This window comes from Danio rerio, chromosome 14 (genome assembly GCF_049306965.1).
Source record: "Danio rerio strain Tuebingen ecotype United States chromosome 14, GRCz12tu, whole genome shotgun sequence".
NCBI lineage: Eukaryota > Metazoa > Chordata > Actinopteri > Cypriniformes > Danionidae > Danio > Danio rerio.
In genome coordinates this window covers 58,495,001-58,517,500 of record NC_133189.1, presented here as the reverse complement: position 1 = coordinate 58,517,500, position 22,500 = coordinate 58,495,001, and the positions used below count along the sequence as shown (strand labels likewise).

Below are 22,500 nucleotides of genomic sequence, written 5' to 3'. Positions count from 1 at the left end.
ATAATGTTATGTCAATCACATGAACAACTACAGCACATCCCTGCGGCACATTACACACTTATTTCTCAAGATATTATTTCTTATATTATTTAAAACTACTAAAATGTCAATAAAAGTCCCTTTGTTAAACTGTAGAGTTGAATTTTCAGCATCAGAAGTGGACAGAGCAGAGATCAACATCCAAACTGCTCATTCTTAGATATTTTACACAGCGTAGTTCATGAGTTGAGGATTGTAACTTTAAAAAGCTCAAAATTATTATCCTTTAGTGAAACTGTAATTATTTTTCAAATATTTCCCATGGAAAGATTTCTAATCATAAGTGTTAATAACTCATCTCTAATAACTGATTTATTTTCTCCATGATGACAGCACATAATATAAGACTAGATATTCTTCAAGACACTAGTGTTCAGCTTACAGTGACATTTAAAAGCTTTAATAGGGTAATTAGGGTAAAGATATTGGACAACAGTCTGTTCTGGAGACAATCAACTAAAATCTATTCATTAAGGCAGCTAATAATACTGATCTTACAAATGTATTCCAGCCAAAATAATAAAGACTTTCTCCAAAAAAAAAGCAATATAGGAAATACTGTGGAAATGTTAATATGGAAGCATGTCAGGATTAAAACTCATTTTGAAATGTCATATGCAAATCTGCAGTATGTAAAAGTCAGTGTATTTTGTTTATTGAAATTTGCATTGACCTTGAGCATAAATGCAAAGGTTGCTGCAAAATGAAGACAACAATTAAATCATAGAACTTCCAACCACAGTTTTAGGATGCAAACTACATACCGATTCTAATGATTTATGAGATGCAAAATTTAATAAAATTATAAAATAAAATAAATAAATAAAAAAAATAAAAAAAATCACAAATTTAATTGACATTATGTAATTGTTAATATTGTTTGGTCAATATTATTAGCACCTTTTTACCTTTTATTTTAAAAAGAAGAAAATATATATTTTTTAATTGTCTACAAAACCCAACCTAATTGACGTAGTGAAGACTTTAAATTTCTCTTTGAGCTGAATTCGTCATGCAAGTTATAGTCAGTGCAAATTATTACTCATAAAGGTTAGGAAGGGTTAATAAAGTTTAATTTTTGGGTGAACTGACCCTTAAGTAGGGTTAGATAAAGGATAAATGCAAAGCCAATCCTCCAAAACGGAACTTCAGAACTTTCACAATGGCAAACGCAGCTATTTTTGGCACAGAACTGCCCTCCGTGGGAAAACCAAGAGAAAGAGGGAGAGAAGCAGAAAATGAAGAAGTTTACCATTGAGCAGATGCAGGCAGCGAAGCGCAGACAGATCGAGATCTCGCACCTTTTCCTGAGCGCATAAAGAGCTTTAAACAGGGAGAAGGGCAGGAATGAGGGATGGAAGGGTGAAAAAAATAATGCAAGGTGCGGAGAAGACAAGGGATGGCAGAGAGAGCAAGAGAATAATTAGAGAAACCATCATGACACACTGAAGAAAACAGAAGAGAATCAGCATTAGTGTAAAGAACACACACACACACACACACTCAATCACACACACATTAGTCTCGTTATTCATGTGGAAAATTCCTCAAACCGCTGATGATAACTGCTTGAAATGCATTAGATAAAGGCGTTTGTTCTGCGAGAGCTGATTAAAGAACCACAGTCTGAAATCTCAAGGTTATTTACTGAAACACAACAACACACTGCAAGGCATGCTCCATCTAGAGTTTCAGTCTCATTTCTAGTCCAAATATCTAAAGATCCTTAAATCAGGAAGCATTTTCTAGACAAGCACAAATATTCACTTTATTTTGACTCATTATTTCTACAAAAACAAGACTATATTTGTGCTGGTCTAGAAAATGCTTCTTGTGTACGTGAAATCCCAGCGAGTGTCTATTTTATCAGCTTCTGCTTATTTCATTCTGGGTGACAAACAGACAGAGACTTCCAGCACAGTCAAAACAAAAACTAAATCTTCTAAACAGGTTTTTTTTTTTTTACCTTAAAAACACAGATTGAATACATTTTAAGGCTATTTAAGCTCTTATTTTAATACTATGGAATTTAATATTTTACTTAAGGATCAGTGGTGATTTATTAGTAGTTCTCTATTCAGCCAATCAGAAATAATCATTCAACAGACATAACTATATCTCTTATGCTGAACAGACATATCACTTTTTTACATTTAATTTTAGCAAACGTTATTGAAAGCACCAGTTATAGACACTGATGGTGTGGGTTTACTGATGGATGTCTGCTCCGGGATAGAGTAACACGTGTAATTTGTCATGTCTTTATTATTAAAGTTGAATGTTTAAGGGTATCTACACTGCCTGACAGAAGTCTTGTTGCTTATCCAGGTTTTATGAACACAGATAATATCTGCTCTTCTAGTTGTTGATCTGGTGTCAGAAGTGTCTCTATGAAAGGTGAAGGCCTCTAGATTTTGCTGATTTGAGCTCAATAAATCTGATCATGTCTTGATGTTGACTGATTTGATGAGGACAGTGCGCTCTGACTCTGCTCAGACTAAAGTCTCATCACTGAACAGAAATAATGTCCAGTATAGAATATAAAGTCCTGCTGCAGTGGAGACAGAATGAATATTGTGTCTGACTCCATCATGAGCTTGGAGGACTGCATCCATACATCTCTGACAGACTCACATCACTGATTAATAAAGTCATCTGGAATGAAGAAGAAAGCTTCAGCAGGATCCCAGAGTTCATCAAGAGTCTTTGTGTTCATCTTCAACACCTCCTCCTTCATCAGCTCAATAATGTTGATGTCTGGTGACTGGGCTGGCCAATCCTGGAGCACTCTCTGCTTTCAGGAGCTTTGATGTGGAGGCTGAAGTATGAGCAGGAGCGCTATCCTGCTGGAGAATTGTCCCTCTCCTGTGGTTTGTATTGTAATGGGCAGCACAGATGTCTTGATACCTCAGGCTGTTGATGTTGCAGATCTCTTGCACGCCCCCATACTGAATGACCCCCAAACCATGACGTCTCCATCACCAAACTTGACTGATTTCTGTGAGAATCTTGGGTTCATGCTGGTTCCAGTAGGTCTTCTGCAGTATATGTGATGATTGGGATGCAGATCAGCAGATAATTCAGCAGAGAAATCCCAAAGGTTAAAAGGTTTAGCAGCTGTATGTATGGCGCAGTTAATGACATTATGTGAGAGTATTATTGTTGTTTTGAGATTGTAAGCAGAGCGGTCTACAAACTCTGTGTGGGTGTTTAAGCTGGCTTCTGCTGATGAAGCTGTAAACTATCTTCAGTAAACTGTATTTAATTGAATCTCTCACTACGGCTCTTCTTCATCTGACAGACTGCTCATTTTTGGGTTAAAACTGTTGGTCCCCCTACAACCCTATTGCTTATTTAATGTGCTTTTATGCACTTCTTTAAACATAATCTACCGATTTTGATACTCATATAAACATTCCCTGCAGGCTTTTACACAAAACAATGTGATTTATTAATAGTTCTCTATTCTGGAAATGTTCATAAATTAACAGATATTGATTAACAGAATGCAATATTTAAAAATAACAACTCAGAAATACTAAAAAGCTCCATTAAATGAAATTATCTCTGAAATAACTCCAGTCATTCAGCGGAGTGATATGAAGCTGTAATGCACTCTGCTGGAACTACTTTAGCTGTAGCTTGATCTGACAATAACCAAACACTATAAAGTGCTCATCAGCCAATCAGAATCCAGCATTCAGCAGATATGTGGATTACAATCTTGAATTGAGAAATTTTAAAATATAGTACTATTATGTGTGACAAAAGTGGCTTTAGGCTACACTTCTCCAGAGTGCCAGAGAGATAAAGTGATTGAGAAAAATCCGATGTTCATGCCCAGACGCGCCCAGCTCCACATTCCAGATAACAAGAGAGGAGTCGACCACAGAACAAACTAAACAAAGCAGAGGATTAAGAAGCACTGCTAATTACTAGAGACGATCCACAGAGGTGTGATGTTTAGACTAGCTGCATACTCTCAAAATATTGAATAAACTGTTATAACATCATATTACTTTAATTATAGACTGTAAACTAAGCTCTGTCACTTCAATAGTCAAAGCCTCATTCCACTGCACGCTTCACTTATTTTCATTCTACCTGCTAAGTGCCCTTATTAGTATATAGTACTTTTTGTATTTAAAGTTATCAGGATTAATGTGCAATGGGTTATATTCCAAATGTACTACAAAAGCAAATCATAATAAATAATAGCAAATATATTATTCTATTAAATTTACAAATAAATACATGCAACAACATTTTAAGAGCAAAAAAATAAATAAAAATGGATGGATGGATGGATAAAACAGTTGATAGACAGACAGACAGACAGACAGACAGACAGACAGACAGACAGACAGACAGACAGACAGATAGACAGATAGACAGACAGATAGATAGATAGATAGATAAATGAAGAGTGAGAAATAACCTGATTTATTAAAGCTACTATGGTAATGTTAGTTTAAAAATTAATTATCATATATTAACATTTAATAAAACAATTAAGATTTTGTTGAAGTTGTTAACCAATAGATGAACATCAGCTACAAGTAATAAACTAACATCATTAGTAGGTTTTAATGTGAGTTTAGTTAAATTAACTAATGTAAACAAACTGAGCCTTACTGTACAGTGTTAACCAACAACAGGCCTATGCATAGAGTATTGTCAATCAATATTCCAGCATGCCCACGGTCAGATTAATGCGAATAATGTTTATTTGAAAATAAAAAGCTTATTAAGTCTTCATTGTTTGCTGCTGTGATGAACGACCACTAATATAACAATATGAATATTCAATAAAGGCACTGACAAATGTGTAAATAATAAATAATAATTCAGAGTATTTAAGTTCTCATGATAACAATATCATCATTATCACCGAGTTATTGAATGTGTATTGTCCAACTATTAAAAAATGAAGGCTTCACAAGACTTCCTGCTTTAAGTGGAGTGTTTCTGAGTTAAAGTCCTCCTTTTATCTGTGTGTTTCAGCAGATATGTCACGCAGGTCTTTGGACCCGCCAGGTCACAGATCAGTATTTACAGCAGTCAACACACACCACAGCTTTTTTAGTGAACGAACACTAAAACTATTGGCCAAAATTCATTTTCACTGAATGAAATAAAATCAAAATTCACATTAAATGAAAAATTAAAACTGAATTAAGATTTACTATTGAGATGTGTAATGAAACACACAAACACACACACACACACACACACAAACTAGACATTCACAAATCTAGAGACTTTACATTGTAAAAAAGGGGCAGAATAGGCGCCCTTTAACATGAAGTACGACAACAAGAATGATGAATTCATGTTTACTCATTGTTTGTTTAGTCATAATGTAAAAGAACTACTTGCTTAATTACTTGCTGACATTTAAATATGCTATAAATAGGCTACACACACACATTAAATACAAACACACACACACAATAAAAAATATACACACACACACAGTAAAATACACTTACACACACAAAGAATAAAACAGACAAACACAAAAACACACACACACACACACACACACAGAATAAAGCACAAACGCACAATAAAATACATTTGCGCACACATACACTCAGAATAAAACACACGCACAGACACACACCTGGTTAATGACGTAGACGCCGTAGTCGAGCTGTTGGCGCTGCAGGATGGGGTGCAGGTAATAGAGCCAGAACTTCAGGTGCTCGTCTCGGTTCCGGAAGGGGATGATCATGGCCACCTTCTGCCGAGCTATGCAGTCCGGGGGTCTGAAGCGTCCGCCCTCTTGCAGAACACTGTTCTCTGTCCGCACCATTTCTAACGTGATCGGGTCTGAGAACTCCACACGCAGAGGACCCACTACAGGAGAACACACACACACACACGGCCCATATTAGAGTCTGATGGTATGAAAAATACTGCACTAAAAATAATATCTGTTAATGAAAAGCTTCTGTATTTTGTTTATTTGTGATGGTGAACTGCATTATGGGATGTTGATCTCTTCTCTGTCCACTTCTGATGGTGAAAATTCAACACTACAGTTTATTAAATTGACTATTATTGACATTTTAGTGTTTGAAATAATATAATAAATAATATCTAGAGAAATAAGTGTGTCAAACATCAGAAAATGACACTTTATTAAACTTTTCAAGGTTAAAAGTTGTTGGAAGAAAGCTCAAGAGTCCATAATGCAATTCAGAAGCAGAAATAAATGGGAAAAAATTGTAAAATGAATCACAAAATACAGAAAACTGCTTATCTACAAATATTTTAGTGTATGTCGCAGAAAAACTCATTTATTTTAATGTATATTTTTTTCAGTATCATGCAGGCCTACTAAAGCCATGTGTTATTCTGAATGCGTGCTGACAGAAGGAGTGTAAGCTTGTGTCTTCTCCTTGGAGATCTCATTATTATTCACACACAGGTGTATTATATTACAGGATCACAGAAAAATAACACACTATACACACACACACACACACACACACACACACACACACACACACACACGCTAAACTCCTCATCCAGTTTTCCATTACGACACACACAGAGCTTGAGGGAAGTCAGTTAATCTGCATCAGTAGATAATGTGAAAATACCACCTAACTCTCATGAAACTGCAGTGAAACGGCTGTGTTGTCAACAGAACGCAGTTTACAGAGTCACGACAGCTGTAAAAACACGCTTTTGTTTTTGAAAAGTGGAATGAAGGAACACAAAAGCGACAGGTCACATCATCATTTAGAACAAGCCCAGTTTCTCAGAAACACTAAGGGCGATGAATTAGAGTGCACTGGGTAAATATGTGGATTCATAATAACAAGAAAAACCAGCAAAGAAGAGGAGAAACTGGCCAGAACACGCCTGGGCATGTTTAACCCCACACTGTCCAGCTGGGGAGACTACTTACACTAGTCTGCAGTTAGTTACTGAATAACGAGTGTTTGAGCTGAAAAATAGCACACAGATATTTTCTAACTTTCTGAAACCAACCTTAACTGTGGCGTTTTGGTGACTGTCGCTTTAAATGCAAATGAGATTGTTCTTTTCAGAAGAGGGCGGAGCTACGGACTGCTGTGCATCACCATAGCGTCAGACTGAAAACAGGACTATCGTTATCAGTGTGAAAAGGTCAAATGTTGGCGTCAGTGTGTGTATAAAGTAGGCATGGGCCGGTATAAGATTCTGACGGCATAACCTTAGGTAAAAATGTCACAGTATCACGGTATTGTGCTCACCGCTCTGAAATATAGTCTTTTTAAATGTCGGGGTAAAATACAACCACTTTTTTCCCCTTTAAAAACAATATATTCTATTTTTTGAAAGATTTCTGACATTTGAGCAGTGAACAGGTCAGGCTATATAATTCTTCTGCTGTCTTCATTTGTTTCAAAAGTACAGATTTCTTTACAATTTAAAACGAAAATCTTTGGATTTCTTTTTCTGCTGGAGATACTGTTCTAAAAAACTAAAACAAATGTAATTAAAAAATACACATAATAATAATAATAATAATAATAATAATAATAATAATAATAATAATAATAACAACAATTTTACACTGGAAATAAATGTCAATAAATTAAAAAATAACATTTAAATAAATTTATTAAATTTAAATTAATTAATTAATTAATCTAAAATAAATAAAAATGTATTAATTTTCAAAAAAATAAAATAAATTACAATAAATAAATAAATTAATAAATTAATATAAATTTAAATAAATTTTAATAAATAAATTAAATGTAAATAAATAAAAATAAATAAAAATGAATAAATAAATTTTAAAATAAATTAATTAAAAGAAATGAAAATAAATAAATAATATAAATAAATACAATTTTAATAAATGAATTTAAAATAAATGAATACTTTTAAAATATGAAAAAGATTTAAAATAAATGAAATTTAAAACCAATAAATGAATGAATAAATAAATAAGTAGTATTCATCTAATATTAATCATCAAGTTACATAATAGCTAAGTATTTCCCTTTTACAGTGAAGAAATGTATTCAAACAAAGGCTGCTGAACCTCTGTCTGAAAGGCACTTTTGATCAACTATATAACAACATTGTTTTGTATTTTTCATTTTGTATTTTTTTTCTCAGTGTAGGGCTCTCATGGCATTCTTTCAACTAGTAGGTGCGACTGGAAAGCACGCTTTATATATGCAAGCCACGCGCCTCCATTGGAAATAACGAACTTGCGCATGCAAAAGACACAATATGCGACTGGCCCTTATTTAATAGCCTCAGCTATAGTTAATCCAGTGTGCATGGTGTACAAGCTCAGAACTTCAAACTAGCACTCAGTTGACATAACTTGCAGCAGTTTTGTTCCATGCAGAAACACAGTGTTGAGAAGACTTCAAGATTAGTTAACCGTGACGAATTTAAGCTGGTTAATAGTAAAATCGGTTAATCGTTGCATCCCTAATGCCAATATGGTATTTTTGAAATATGTTTTTATTAATTAAAAAACAACTCTAAATCCGAAAGCCCCCGTGTCGCTAAAAATTCTAATTAAACCTAAAAAATGTTTAAATATTCTCTTGTGTAAGTCAACATTTATTGGGATTTAATAGCATTAAATTCCTTATCCACTATTTAAAATGCTTTTCAGACAAAATAATTATACAAGTAGTTTAATACAACGCTAATGTTGTAATTATTTACTTTATTTACGGTAACTTACCCAACAACTTTTACATTCCTAAACGTATGCTCAATAGAAAAAGCATTCAGTCAACTTTACTGAAAGAGAGAAAACTCATTCCTGGTAAATTATTAAACATGTATAATTATAAAAATTAAGTGTTGAGTGCAGATTGCTCTCATCTGAAAAGCGAGACTGGTTTCCACCATTGTTTACTAGCTCTGAACAGCAGAGCATCAGATGAGTATGAGGCCCTGAAACGCAACAGATTCTACAAGTTTGAGAGAAACCGGAATGATCAGATCTGCTGGTCTACAATTAAAAACTTAAAGATTGAGGTGTACTGTACACACATTCATAGTGTTTTAAAGACTACATGCTGGACCCCTCATGCAGATTTTTAGTCTGAATTAAAATGAATTAGATCTGAAAACATATATTTCACTTGTTTATTTTAATGTCATAATGTAAATAAATGATTTTAAAGCAGCTTATAAACCAGGATTTTTTCAGGGAAACGTTTTATCTGATTCCAGCATTCACCACTGCTCTAATACCAGCCTGATAATAATCTGATATATTATGATGTAATTTTATTATTATTATTTTCAGATTTAACACAATCTACACTGTATAAAGCGCTATAGAAATACAGATTGAGAGAAAATAAGATTTCTTTTTTCTAATCTATTGCCTTTTGGACTTAAGGACTGTTGACGTGCCTGATACAAGCATCATATAGTTCAGTTATTTCCCCTTTTTACTTCATTTACCATTAATATTTTTCAAAGTTTGTGACATTAGTGTCGTTTATAGTTGTGTAAGATGTAAAGCTGGATGTTCAGCATCATTACCCCAGTCTTCAGTGTTCATGATCCTTCATAAATGAGCTTAATATTAAATATCTGATTACACTGACCCAGGCGCGGCGGCTCCTCTGGGCAGATCTGCAGCTCCTGGCCGTTGCTCGAGGCGTTGGCCGCGGGTCTGCTGTCCTCAGTGGTGCCCCTCTGCTCCGCCAGTTTCCTGTGTATCGTCGGTCTCTGCTGCTGGTTCTGGGCGAAAGCTGGCCGAGAGTCCGAGTTCCTCATGTAGTAAATGACGGTGACAAAGATGTGTAAGAAGCACAGCAGCACCACCAGAGAGCAGGTCCGCTGCAGGAGGCTGAAGTTCCCGGTGGAGTCCGGCATGCTGGAGCCCTGAGGCGGACACCTGTGGCTCAGACTCCCGCTGTAGAGAATGTCCAGCAAACACTCACCCCCGGCCCTCTACCTGCTTCCTGGAGCTTTAGGGAACATGCCTCGAGTATCTACTCACCTAGAGCTTACAATCAGATATTGAACACTTCTCTCTGAAGTCAGTCAGAGCTCAACTCGTGCCCTTCAGTGAAGTCGATTCTCGATCTCCACAAACACGAGTTCCGTTATAAAGTGTGGGAAAGTATCGGAAACTGTAGCCTGAGGAGCTGGACACACTCTCTGATCGAGGGAATCCACTTTATGGCGTTTTTCAGCCCGAAACGCGGACGTTTTCTCGCTGTTCCCCGCGTTGTGCTTCCGGACGCACTACTGCTCGCTCGGCGTCTCTCCTACAGCACAGTGCATCATCAGCGTCTCCGCGAGACTCCTGCACCCGCTGATCTGTAGACAATCTGCAACATCCACTCTGGGGTAGCATATGTAGTATAGATCTGCATAGCGCGTCAGTGCCGGAAGTGATTAGCTATTACAAAATAAAAGCCCTCTGATTTTTTTTTATTCATAGCTTTGTGATTTATTTATGTATTTCGCTGTTCATGTATAGCTTACTGTATTGTTTGTCCCCGCCAGTTCCGTCTTGTGATTGTAAATAACAACTCATTCATATTTAGCATGCCTTTTATTTAATGTTTATGGACATTCACTCTTTGTCAGATGGGGGAGTGTAGAGTTTTGAGTACTTTCAACAGAACTTTAATATGTGGTCCATCATCTTGTGTTACGGATTTAGGGGGCACTGTGTGTGTTTTTCAGTAAAAATAATAATAAAGAGTAAAAATAACAGCTCTCAACGCGATTGAGAAATACAGTAGTAAACACTACAGTGAAGTGTGTTATATTTTAGTGTTCACAACACCTTGCCAATCAATACTGTACTATTCACTATAGTTAATTATAACTAATAAACTATAATGATAACTATAATAATAACCAATAAACTATATAACTATAATAACTAATAAACTATAACGAATACTGTAGTATACTTTAGACTGTACTACAGTAAACGGTGGTGTATTGTAGTATAATATACCATATAGTTAAAGTAAACTGCATGACTGGGTCTTTTGTTTACATTACAGTAGGTGTTGTGTTACCATAGTATCACCACAACAGATGCACAACATTACAATATGTACTATACAGTATTATAGTATTTGCATTATTGGAGAAACCCAGCTGAATTTGTCACATTTGTAAGCAATTACTGACGATTCAGGAATTTAAAACATTTTAAAAACTTTTATTTAATCTATTGAATATTTACTTTAATGTTAGAAATATAGTTCTTTTTAAATGAATTTATTTATTTAAATTACTTTTTAACTTTCAGTTTAACAATATAATATTAATTTACAGTTTTCACTCTCAGTTATTATAAATATGAAGCTACTGTGACAGTTGTGTCTGTCTTCTCTGATGTCTTTTACACCAAACATTAAAAAGTGGAACGAAAATATCTGCGTTAAAATGAGTCGCATATGCTGTCACACTGTCAGTGGTTTTTAGATGTCGAGCGCCACCTTGTGACCACAGAGGAAAATTACACACAGTATTTAAGGCACAGCTCCACATCCAAAAGACAGTTTCCTCACTTTTTAAAAGCAAAGCAACCATTGACATCACTTGCAGGAGAGAAACACTGCTATTGTTTCAATGATTCTTCAGTAAATCTTCCGTTTTGTTCAACAAATGAATGAAACAGCATGATGAATCGCTAAATAATGACAGAATATTATAGTGCACTGTGAAAATGCAGAGCTCCACACAATTCATTCATGTTGTCCCAACACAAATCGATTAAGTTAACTTAACTCTTTTAACAAGTGGAACATAAAAAATTAAGTTGTCCCAATGAAATCTCAAGAATTGTTTTGTTTCAGCTCATTTTAAATATGTGTTTTGAACGAGCAAAAAAATTAATAATATGTTTTTGAGTGTATGAACAACTCTTGAGGATGTACACAACGCAGATATTCATGAGATAAGTGCTTTGCGTGTATGACAAAACACATTACATGCGCTATATTAGTATTAATTATAAATAATAAGTATAATAATTATATGTGTTGTTTTGTTTTTGGAGTTCACAGCAGCACACTCAGCAAAAATGCTTTTCTTATTTAAAGCAATTATTAATCTGGGGTCACCACAGCGGAACGAACCGCCAACTATTCCAGCATATGTTTTATGCAGCGGATGCCCTTCCAGCTGCAACCCATCACTGGGAAACACCCATACACACTCATTCACTCACATACACACACACACTCATACTTGATCAGTTCCCCTATAGCGCATGTGTTTGGACTGTGGGGGAAACCTGAGCACCCGGAGGAAACCCACGCCAACACGGGGAGAACATGCAAACTCCACACAGAAACACCAACTGACCCAGCCGGACCAGCGACCTTCATGCTGTGAGGCCACAGTGCTGACCACTGCGCAACCGTGCCGCTTGAAGCATTTTTAGACAAGCAAAACAAACTGTGTTGTTTTCAGAAATAATGATTTAAAGTAAAGTGATTTTGTCTCTAAAACAAGTAAAATCATCTCGTTTTTCCTCATGACATAAGATTATTTTGATGACCCCATTGGCAGATTATTATTTCTACAGGTGTATTATACTGCAATGCACAACATTACTGCAGTGAAACTAAAGTATACTGCAGTATTTATTACAGTTTATCAGTTCACTAAAGTTAATAATAAAGTTATCATTAACAAAGTGTTGTAAATACTATTATATCAAACACTTTATAGTACTAAAACACTTTATAGTTACTATAAATTAATAATTTCATGTGGGCAGACATGATTCAGTTCAGTTCAGCTTTATCTGTACAGCGCTTTTACACTGTAGATTGTGTCAAAGCAGCTTCACATGTAAAATCATATGAATGTAAACAGTGCAGTTCAGTTTTCAGAGTTTAACTTCAGTTCAGTTCAGTTCAGTTCAGCTCAGTTCAGCTCAGCTCAGTTCAGTTCAGCTCAGCTCAGCTCAGTTCAGTTCAGCTCAGCTCAGTTCAGTTCAGCTCAGTTCAGTTCAGTTCAGTTCAGTTCAGCTCAGTTCAGCTCAGTTCAGTTCAGCTCAGTTCAGTTCAGCTCAGCTCAGCTCAGTTCAGCTCAGCTCAGCTCAGTTCAGTTCAGCTCAGCTCAGTTCAGCTCAGCTCAGTTCAGTTCAGCTCAGTTCAGTTCAGTTCAGTTCAGCTCAGTTCAGCTCAGTTCAGTTCAGCTCAGTTCAGTTCAGCTCAGCTCAGCTCAGTTCAGCTCAGCTCAGCTCAGCTCAGTTCAGCTCAGCTCAGCTCAGCTCAGCTCAGTTCAGCTCAGCTCAGCTCAGTTCAGTTCAGTTCAGCTCAGTTCAGTTCAGTTCAGCTCAGTTCAGTGTGCTTTAATAATCACAGCTGAGAATCGAAACACTCAAGAGCAAATGAGTGTAATTTAACATTCAAGACCATCACAGCAGTCCAGACAGCATCAACAGTGTAAAGAACACACACACACCTGCATGCTCTCACTGGAGGAACACACTGACACTGAAACTGAATTAGCATAATAACAAAAGCTAATTTACACAAATGAGCTCTGAAAGGGTCTTTCAGTGGCCGAGAGTGATCATGGAGAGTCCTGCAGTTTCACAATAACAACAACCAGAGAAAAATCAGAGGCTCTGTGCTTCTGAAACCAGACTGAAGCACTTAATGAAAATGCAACGCAGTGGCGCAGGAGTTAGTGCTGTCGCCTCACAGCAAGAAAGTCACTAGTTCGAGTCCCAGCTGGGTCAGTTGGTGTTTCTGTGTGGAGTTTGCATGTTCTCCCTGCGTTCACGTGGGTTTCCTCCAGGTGCTCTGCTTTCCCTTACAGTCCAAACACATGCAATATAGGGGAATTGGGTTGGCTAAATTGTCCACATGTGTATGAGTGTGTATGGATGTTTCCCTGTGATGGGTTGCAGCTGGAAGGGCATCCGCTGGGTAAAACATATGCTGGAATAGTTGGTGGTTCATTCCGCTGTGGCGACCCCGGATAATAAAGAGAAAAGCCGAAATGAAAATGAATGAATGAACTGAAACCCACAGACAGGAGAGTTTCTGCACGGTTAATGACTGTAGCAGTGTAAATTACACCGTATTAACTGTAAAATGAACTGATTTTTGCTGTAGGACAGTTATGTGACTGTATTTTGAAGTTGCACTGTAAAAATTGTTACTGTACATATTACTGTATATTTTAGGCAATGCTGTAAATACAAACACAACAAGGTTAATAGTGCTGTACATGTAAATATAGCATTTTTGCTGTCATTGATTTACTGTTACTGGCCAGCTGAACTGTAATATGAGCTGAGCTTTACTGTTATCCAGTATCTTACTGTATTTTGAAGTTGCATTGAGAAATATACTGTATTGGTTTAAATCCTATTTGTTCAATGGCAGTTTTAAAGTCACTATTGGAGACACTCACTCATCTGAGGCAGCATTGGTCATGTGGTGTTCCTCAGGGATCTATTTTAGCCCCGGTTCTTTTCTCCTGATATATGTCAAGTCTGCTGCTCTCGTGTGGTCTTCTAGTTATGTTTTGTTCATATTTTGTTGTTGTTCACGTGATCACTAATTGTTTCCTGCTGTCTGTCATTGTCTAATTAGTGTTGTCTTTATAAGCTCTGTTGTGTTGTGTTGTGTTTGTCTGGATTTTTGCTGTTCTCTTGTGCATTCTGTTTACACGAGTCTGTTCTGTCTTGTCTGGCTTTTATCTGGTTCTAGTCTGTTCCCTGACTCCTCGTTTTGGTTTGTTTGTTTGTTCACGTTGTTTCATGTTATGATTATGTTTTTAAATTCCTGTTTAAGCATTGTTTAGTTCACTTTTGTTTATTGTTTTGTACTTTTTTTTTGACTCTGTTGGATTTTTTTGTACCTGGCCTGTCCCCTTATTTTTTATGAGAACTTAAATTGCTGCACTTGGATATATCTTGTATTTTTGTAAGTCCATTGTGACTATATATGCTTCCTCTGGGCTTTATTTTTAGGAAAACATGGTCTGTCTTTTCACTGTTATGCGGATGACACCCAAATCTACCTAAGCTCAACAGGGCTAGAGACCCTTATGCTCTGCTTGCCGGACGTGAAAGACTGGTTATCTTTGAACTTTCTAGATTTTATTGAGAGTAAGAGTGAAATGATTTTGTTCGGCCTGTCAAACTCTTCCAGAGCCCCAATGGTTAATCTAGAAAAATTAAGTGTTTCTATAAAGCCCTGGGTGAAAACTCTGGGTGTTATTCTGGATGATGGCTTGAGTTTTGACAAACGGATGTATGCAGTGGTCAAATCCCTGCTTCTGTCAGCTTCCACTTTTAACAACAGTCAAATCTATTCCATCTAGAAAAAATGTTGAATATCAATAATCCATGCTATTATTACTAGATTAGACTATTGTAACTCATTATACTTTAAGATTAGTCAGAAAACCTTATCCCGGGTATAATTAGTTTAAAATTGAGCCCCTTATAACATGCTTCTCTTGGTTTTCAAATCTCTAAATGGCCTGGCACCTTCTTATCTGTCAGACATGTTGACTGAGCATCAGCCTGGTGGGTCTCTTCGGTCATCTAACCAGAGGCTGAAATGCAGGGGTGACCGTGCCTTCGCAGTAGCTGGTCCTAGCTTGTGGAGTGCTCTGGCCCTCTGTATCAGGTCTGTTTCATCTGCGTCTGTTTTTAAGTCTGTGTTGAAAACGTTCCTCTTTGATTTGGCATTTTATCAGTGAAAATTGTCTGTATTAGCTATAATATTGTATATTTCCTTTGCTTTATTTTGTGCTACGCCACTGATTGACATATATTGTACAGTAAAAATATACAATACTGTAAATACATATAGAGCAAGATTAATGGTAAATCAATTACTTTTGCTGTAGTTGATTTACACTAAGCTACTGGTGAACTGCTGCCAGTAAGTCACTGTAAATTCTGAAGGAAATTGTTAGCAGTGTTTTAATTTTAGAGCCGCTGTGTTTGAAGCACGTTTCAGTGTCAGGAATATTGTGTCATGATCTATGCAGTTATACAAACCTTTAGTTAAATATATTCCTCATTAAAACATGTTAACAGTTTAATCCAGAAGCCTTATGTTTACTCATTCACACGTGTTTCATAAGAATGCCCAACAGCATAATAATGATGATGCCCAACCACTACATCTTCACATTACAATGAAAGAGCAGGTGCAAAAATTCAATTATATAAATAATAACATGACATAAAGATGAAATAAAATAAAGATTAAAATATAAGGAGCTCTAGAGTTTTCCTGTTGTTCATATATTTCTATAAAAGAGAGACGATTGATGGCATCTTTTGTTTTCAATATCGTCAGGGCTTTTATATGAGGAATAATCTCATTATAAATGCCACAAAACATTGGGTTCAGCTTAAATGTTTATATAATCTTTGTGTTGTACAATAACCTGTATTTTTGTTGTATTGTTATTAACCCGTGTGTGCTGTTGGGTCATTTTCCTCCACTCTGGGCTGATTTTGAGTCTTAATTTGGTCTCATCTTTCAGCAGATATGATGATTTCTGCTGACTAATCTTATTCTGACATATTTTGGGAAAATGCTTGGGGGAAAAAAGCCATGACAGCAGATAATCATGCATTACTGACTGCTGCTGGTAGTAAAATTGAACAACAGACAATGGGCAACAACAAACAAATAAACAAACAAATAAATGAATAAATATTAAATAAATAAATAATAAATACATAAACAAATAAACAAACAAATAAATAATTTAATAAATAAATAAACAAATAAATAATTTAATAAACAATTTAATAAATAAATAAGTCAGTTGAGTAACTGATGAAAGAGCTGAAAGAGCTGATGAGATTAAATTAAATTTTTATTTATTTATTAATGCTTAAATACAATAATACAAACAATACAAATAAGAAAACAAAAAATAATTTTTATAATACAAAATAAAATTTTGCAGTTTGCTTACTTAAAGAATAAGTGTGCGGGACTTCAAAGGAAATGTTTAGTTTCAAGGCTTTGTCAATATTACTGTTCTTAACTGTGTTCATATAATGTTCTAATTATTTCGAAAAGGGTTTTCTAGTGAGTAAATTTGCATCGATGAATATGAATGAGCGCGCGTGTGCGTGCTGACGTCACTCCGCCGCGAGATGCGCGATGTGCTGGAATGCGTGAGTGGCGCTTCCTCGAGCGAAAGACGGAGAGTTTGGACCGAAGTTTACTTTGAGAAACACACCGCCCGAAGACGAGTCCACCGCCGGTGAGTGAGGGAGTGTGTATGAGTGTATGTTTGCGCTCGGTTTCCGCGGGGTTGACGGTGAGTTTGCGTCGTTTTGGACCAAAACTGAAGTTTGAGAGTGAAAATGGAGTCTGAGGGCGGAGAGGCGGGCGCTGTCCAGGGCTGATCTCAGGACCACGGCTAACGAAACACACACACACACACACACACACACACACTCGCACAGACACTCTCAGAACAGCAGAAAGTGCTGAAAGTCCGGCTCGATTAATCTGCTTATTAATAGACTAACTTTAACATTAGTGTTAAAAGTTAGCCACAAGTTCTGTCTGTTTTAACGCTAGCTCTCTCTCTCTCAGTGTGTGTGTGTGTATGTGTGTTTTCCGGAAAAACACTTTCTACGTCGTGTTGAATGTCCGTAATCTAACTTTATTCGTCAAAAGACACCATAGTTCAGATTTTACACGACTTTTTAACACTATCTTACAGTTTTTGTTAGTATTTCTGAGTAAATCCGCTACTTTCAATCAACTTTGAGTGTTTTCGGGGTTTTCTCCGTGACGTTAAATCTCCACATTTCGACTCTCCTTTGGTTTTACCCGTGTGTGTGTGTGTAAAACTCGGGTGTTTTCGGTGGTGTGTGTCGTGTTTCGTGTCTGTGTGCTCCAGTTGCTCGTGTTTGGAGCTGTCCAACAAGGTCAAAGTTTCTCAGTGCTGTTTTTGACGGTGTTTGTTGAGATTAACGCAGATTTTGCGTTCAGGCGACGCTAGATTTTGCGCTCAGCTGAAGATCTTCAGTGTTGTGGAGTTTCTGTGAGGTTTGCTGGAAAGCAGATGTAGTTCAGCCGTCTGTGTTTTCCCCTGCCGCTGGCTGAAGTTGGTGGTGCTGTTTTTAAAATGGCCGAACACACATTTCACACACAGGCCTCTGACACACACACACGACAGCACACACACACACACTGCGAGTTTGAGATTGTTTGTCTTTCTTAGTATGTCAGTATAGCAAGATACATGTACATATTTGTAAATATTTTCTGTAGTATACTGCATTACATGCATTTAGTCTGCTGTGATATACATAACTCTAATTAAAGTGTCTTCTTTTAAAGTTAAAAACAAGTTTAGAGAAATACAAAGTCAATGTATGGTTCAATAACAACACACTTATCCTGAGCTGTTCTTAATAATAATAATCCTCTCCATTTAGTCACTATTTAAGTGTTTTTATAACCGTTCATGGTTTTCCTCTGTTGAACACTTAAGATGATATTTTGAAGAGTGTTGGGGAAAATCAGCCATTGATATCTATAGTAGGAACAAAAATACTACAGAGGTAAATGATAATTTAATCTCCTCCTGTAATGAGGGCTGTTTTATTTATGTAACCCTTTTTGTATCATTTTAGTTTTAATCCTTTTTTTTTTCTTTGTATTGTTTTTTATTGAACATATAGTAATGTACAACAGCTGGACATTATCATTACATCTTCACATTACAATAAAACAGGTTTAAAAAAATTACACATAAATAAGGGCATTATGTAAAATAAATTAAATAATAAACTAAAACATAATAAACTAAAATACAACAAAGGATTGTTTTTTTTCATAGTTTTTATTTTCTATAAAGAAACCTTTTTATTTTAATTATTTTCAGGACTTTTAAGTAAGAAGGAATCTTATTATTAAATGCACAAAACACTGGTTTTACTTTCAAATGTTTAGATCTTTGTATTGTACAATAACTTTATTTACAGTTTTGTTGTCATTTTCATCCACTCTGGGAGAATTTTGAGTCTTAATTTGGCCTCATTTGTCTCCGTGTTTCAGTAAATGTGATGAATTCTGCTGACTAATCTCATTTTGACACATATTTTGAAAAATGCTTTGGAAGTTTTCATAAACTCATCAACACACTCTTGGACTCCCCTTTGGTTGTGTTGGTGCTGTTTTTGCCCCATTGACTTTTATAATAACATTATAATCACAAAAAATCATCAGAAGTGTGAAATCTACTAGTTTTGGATTATTTTAGATTAATATTAATTAGTATTATAAATATTAGTATAAATATCAGTATTTTTGGTTAAACTGTGTTATTGTGGACATGTTATTGTACACTAAACTGTTACTGTAGCATTTTATTTCTGAAAACAAGACAGTATTTTTGTACTTGTCTTGGAAATGTTTCTTAAATGTTTTTTTTCAATATTTGGACTAGAAACAAGACAAACACTGAGTAAGGAAATCATTATTGCAGTGTAGTTTGAGCATGTTGCCATACATGGTCTGGACCACTGAAGTGCTGGAATATAAATACTGTTCTGCTGTAATTTCCTAAAATAGGCCAGAGTTAATCTGTTTATTATAGTTTGGAGAAATGAGTAATCTGCTGTGTTCTTGAGTTAATCAGAATCAGTGCAGCTGAGCCGAGTCGCTTTATCTCATGTTTGATTTGATCTTTTCAGCTGCTGTGTTTTGTCAGAGAAGCCAAAAGTCCACTCAAAGTCCTGTTTTCACTTCACACACACACACTTTTAAAATTGTAAAATGCATAAGCAGTAAATCATGTATTAAATATAAACTTTTTAGGGCATTTAAAAATATATATATACTATAATAATATATAAATTTTTATATGCAATGCAAATTAAATATATACGATAACGATAAAATAGTTTCTAAATTAATTAATTACGATTCTCTCCTGAATGGATTCTAAGTTTGTCCAACAGGTGGTGCTGTGTGCTTTTTAAAACTAGCATGGAGCATAAGCATTGTTGGGGAAAGTCACTTCTGAAAGTAATGCATTACAATATTGAGTTACTCTCCAAAAGTAACTAGTTGCATTACTTGGTTACTTTTAATGCTAAGTAATGCGTTATGTTGTTTTTGAATTACTTTTGCCTTATTTTGTATTACCTGCCTGAGGCTTGATCTCCTTCAGAACTTGTTTTTCTTTCTTTTTTTAATAGAGGAGCGCTGCAATTAACAACACACTGCACTGTATAACCTACACCTACATTTACCTTCAAAAAACACATTAAGACAAATATTTGTAGAATAATGCTATCTTAGTCCAGAGCTATACATGCCGTGTATATACAGATTATTAAGAGTATAAAGCAATGTGTTTCCTACTTTTGTACTATTTAGGTAAAATCGCTGTCCATTGAGACTATAATCCCCTTTTCCTTTTCTTCCATGTGTTCAAAACATGTAATGAGCACTTTCTCCCATTCACTGCATGATTCATTGTGACTACTTTTAATTCAGCAATTTATTTTTATTCATTCATTCTTTTTCCTTTTGGCTTAGTCCCTTTATTAATCAGGGGTCACCACAGCGGAATGAACCGCCAACTATTCCAGTATATGTTTCACACAGCAGATGCCCTTCCAGCTGCAACCCAACACTGGGAAACATTTATACACTCTTGCATTCTCACACACACACACACTCATACACTAGTGCCAGTGTAGTTGATCAGTTCCCCTATAGCGCATGTGTTTGGACTGTGGGGGAAACCGGAGCACCCGGAGGAAACCCACACCAACACGGGGAGAACATGCAAACTCCACACAGAAACACCAACTGACCCAGCTGGGACTTGAACCAGCGACCTTCTTGCTGTGAGGCGATCGTGCTACCCACTGCATCACCGTGACGCCCCTAATTTTTTTTTAAAAAGCTTATTTATTAAACTAAAAAGTAACTCAAATATTGTTCCTTATATTTGTAGAGTAATGCGTTACTTTACTCGCTGCTTAGAGATGTAATATTATTACATAATAATACTTTTATTTGTTTAGTTTTAGTTAATTTATTCAGATATTTATTCTATTTCAGTTAATGAAGATGTTTTTTAACCAATAGTTTGTTTCCATTTAATAAAATTACCTTGGTGTGTGTTCCAGCATGTCTCAGACGATTATTGTTTTTGCTAATCATTATTTTATTTCAGTGACTCTTATTCGTGTTGTTTTTACTTTTAGATTTTCATTTATTCAGATTTGTTTTAATTTCAGTTTATGAAAATGTTTTTTTGACCCAATCGTTTTCATTTTTGTTTCCTAAAGTAACCTGTTTGTGTGTTTGCTTCAGTGGTCCAGCATGTCTCATTCATTCATTCATTTTCTTTTCGGCTTTGTCTCTTTATTAATCAGTGGTTGCCACAGTGGAATGAACCACCAACTGTTCAAGCATATGTTTTATACAGTGGATGCCCTTCCAGCTGCAACCCAGTACTGGGAAACACCCATACACACACACACACACACACACACACACACACATACAAACACACACACTCATACACTACGGCCAGTGTAGTTGATCAGTTCCCCTATAGCGCATGTGTTTGGACTGTGGGGGAAACCGGAGCACCCGGAGGAAACCCACACCAACACGGGGAGAACATGCAAACTCCACACAAACACCAACTGAAACTGGAACCAGATTGTTCTACCCACTGCGCCACCGTGACGCCCAGCTTGTCTCAGATGATTATTATTTTCTATATTATTGGGGTTTTCAGTGACTCTTATTCAGTTTTAGTGTTAGTTTTTCATTTATTCTGAATTTTTTATTCCATTTCAGTTAAAGATCAATTTTTTTGGGGGGTTTGACCAGATTTTGACCAATAGTGTGTGTGTGTGTGCGTGCCTCAGGCGATTAATATTTTTTATTTTAAGTTGTTTAATTTTATTAGTTTTACATTTATTCAGATACTTTTTATAAGTTAAGGAACATGTATTTTGACTAACAGTTTTAGTTTTCATTTACTAAAATAACCTTTGTGTGTGTGTGTGTGTGTGTTTCAGTGGTCCAGCATGTCTCAGCCGGTGTTTCCCACTGCCTCTGGGATCTTCCTGCCGGATCTGCACCATGACGAGGTGTCTGCTCCTCAGCTGGTGATGCTGGCGAATGTGGTGGTGTCCGCGGAGGCGTCTGCATCAGAATACAGCACTGAGGGGAAGCAGATGATGGAGCTCCAGACCGTGGCCTGCAGCAGCTACTCCGACAGCGAAGAAGACGACGACGCCGTCGTGAGATACAGCATGGACACCTCTGAAGATCTCTACACACAACAAGCATCACATATACAGCCAGAGCCAGTGCTGGAGGAGATAGAAATCGTGCGAGTTGGACGTCCACCAAACCAGACGGAAAGCACCGAAAATGCTGCATCGGCAGAACAAAAGCGAACGACGCTCGCCATCCTGGAATCCAGCAAAAAGAAGAAAAAACC

At 36.2% G+C, this 22,500-nt stretch overlaps 2 protein-coding genes across 12 annotated transcripts in view; one reads left to right on the top strand and one right to left on the bottom strand.

Moving 5' to 3' along the window:
* Positions 1–10,308, bottom strand: part of b4galt1l (DP-Gal:betaGlcNAc beta 1,4- galactosyltransferase, polypeptide 1, like) — a 30,310-nt gene extending 20,002 nt beyond the window's left edge. For 5 of the 10 annotated variants that reach the window (XM_073921663.1, XM_073921662.1, XM_073921666.1 and 2 more), the window contains exons 1-2: positions 9,633–10,308; positions 5,666–5,901 (exon numbers count right to left, since the gene is read on the bottom strand). In XM_073921663.1, the coding sequence (XP_073777764.1) occupies positions 5,666–5,901; positions 9,633–9,903 (507 nt within the window). In that variant the 5' untranslated portion in view covers positions 9,904–10,308. Of the gene's footprint in view, positions 1–1,291; positions 1,363–5,665; positions 5,902–9,632 lie in introns of all 10 variants that reach the window. The other 5 variants (XM_073921668.1, XM_073921669.1, XM_073921670.1 and 2 more) reach the window with 2 other exon arrangements.
* Positions 10,309–17,160: 6,852 nt separating this feature from the next.
* Positions 17,161–22,500, top strand: part of rest (RE1-silencing transcription factor) — a 15,029-nt gene continuing 9,689 nt past the window's right edge. The window contains exons 1-2 of one of the 2 annotated variants that reach the window (NM_001353866.1): positions 17,161–17,268; positions 22,073–22,500. The exon at positions 22,073–22,500 is cut by the window's right edge and continues 443 nt beyond it. In NM_001353866.1, the coding sequence (NP_001340795.1) occupies positions 22,082–22,500 (419 nt within the window). In that variant the 5' untranslated portion in view covers positions 17,161–17,268; positions 22,073–22,081. The remainder of the gene's footprint in view (positions 17,269–22,072) is intronic. The other variant, XR_012389546.1, reaches the window with a different exon arrangement.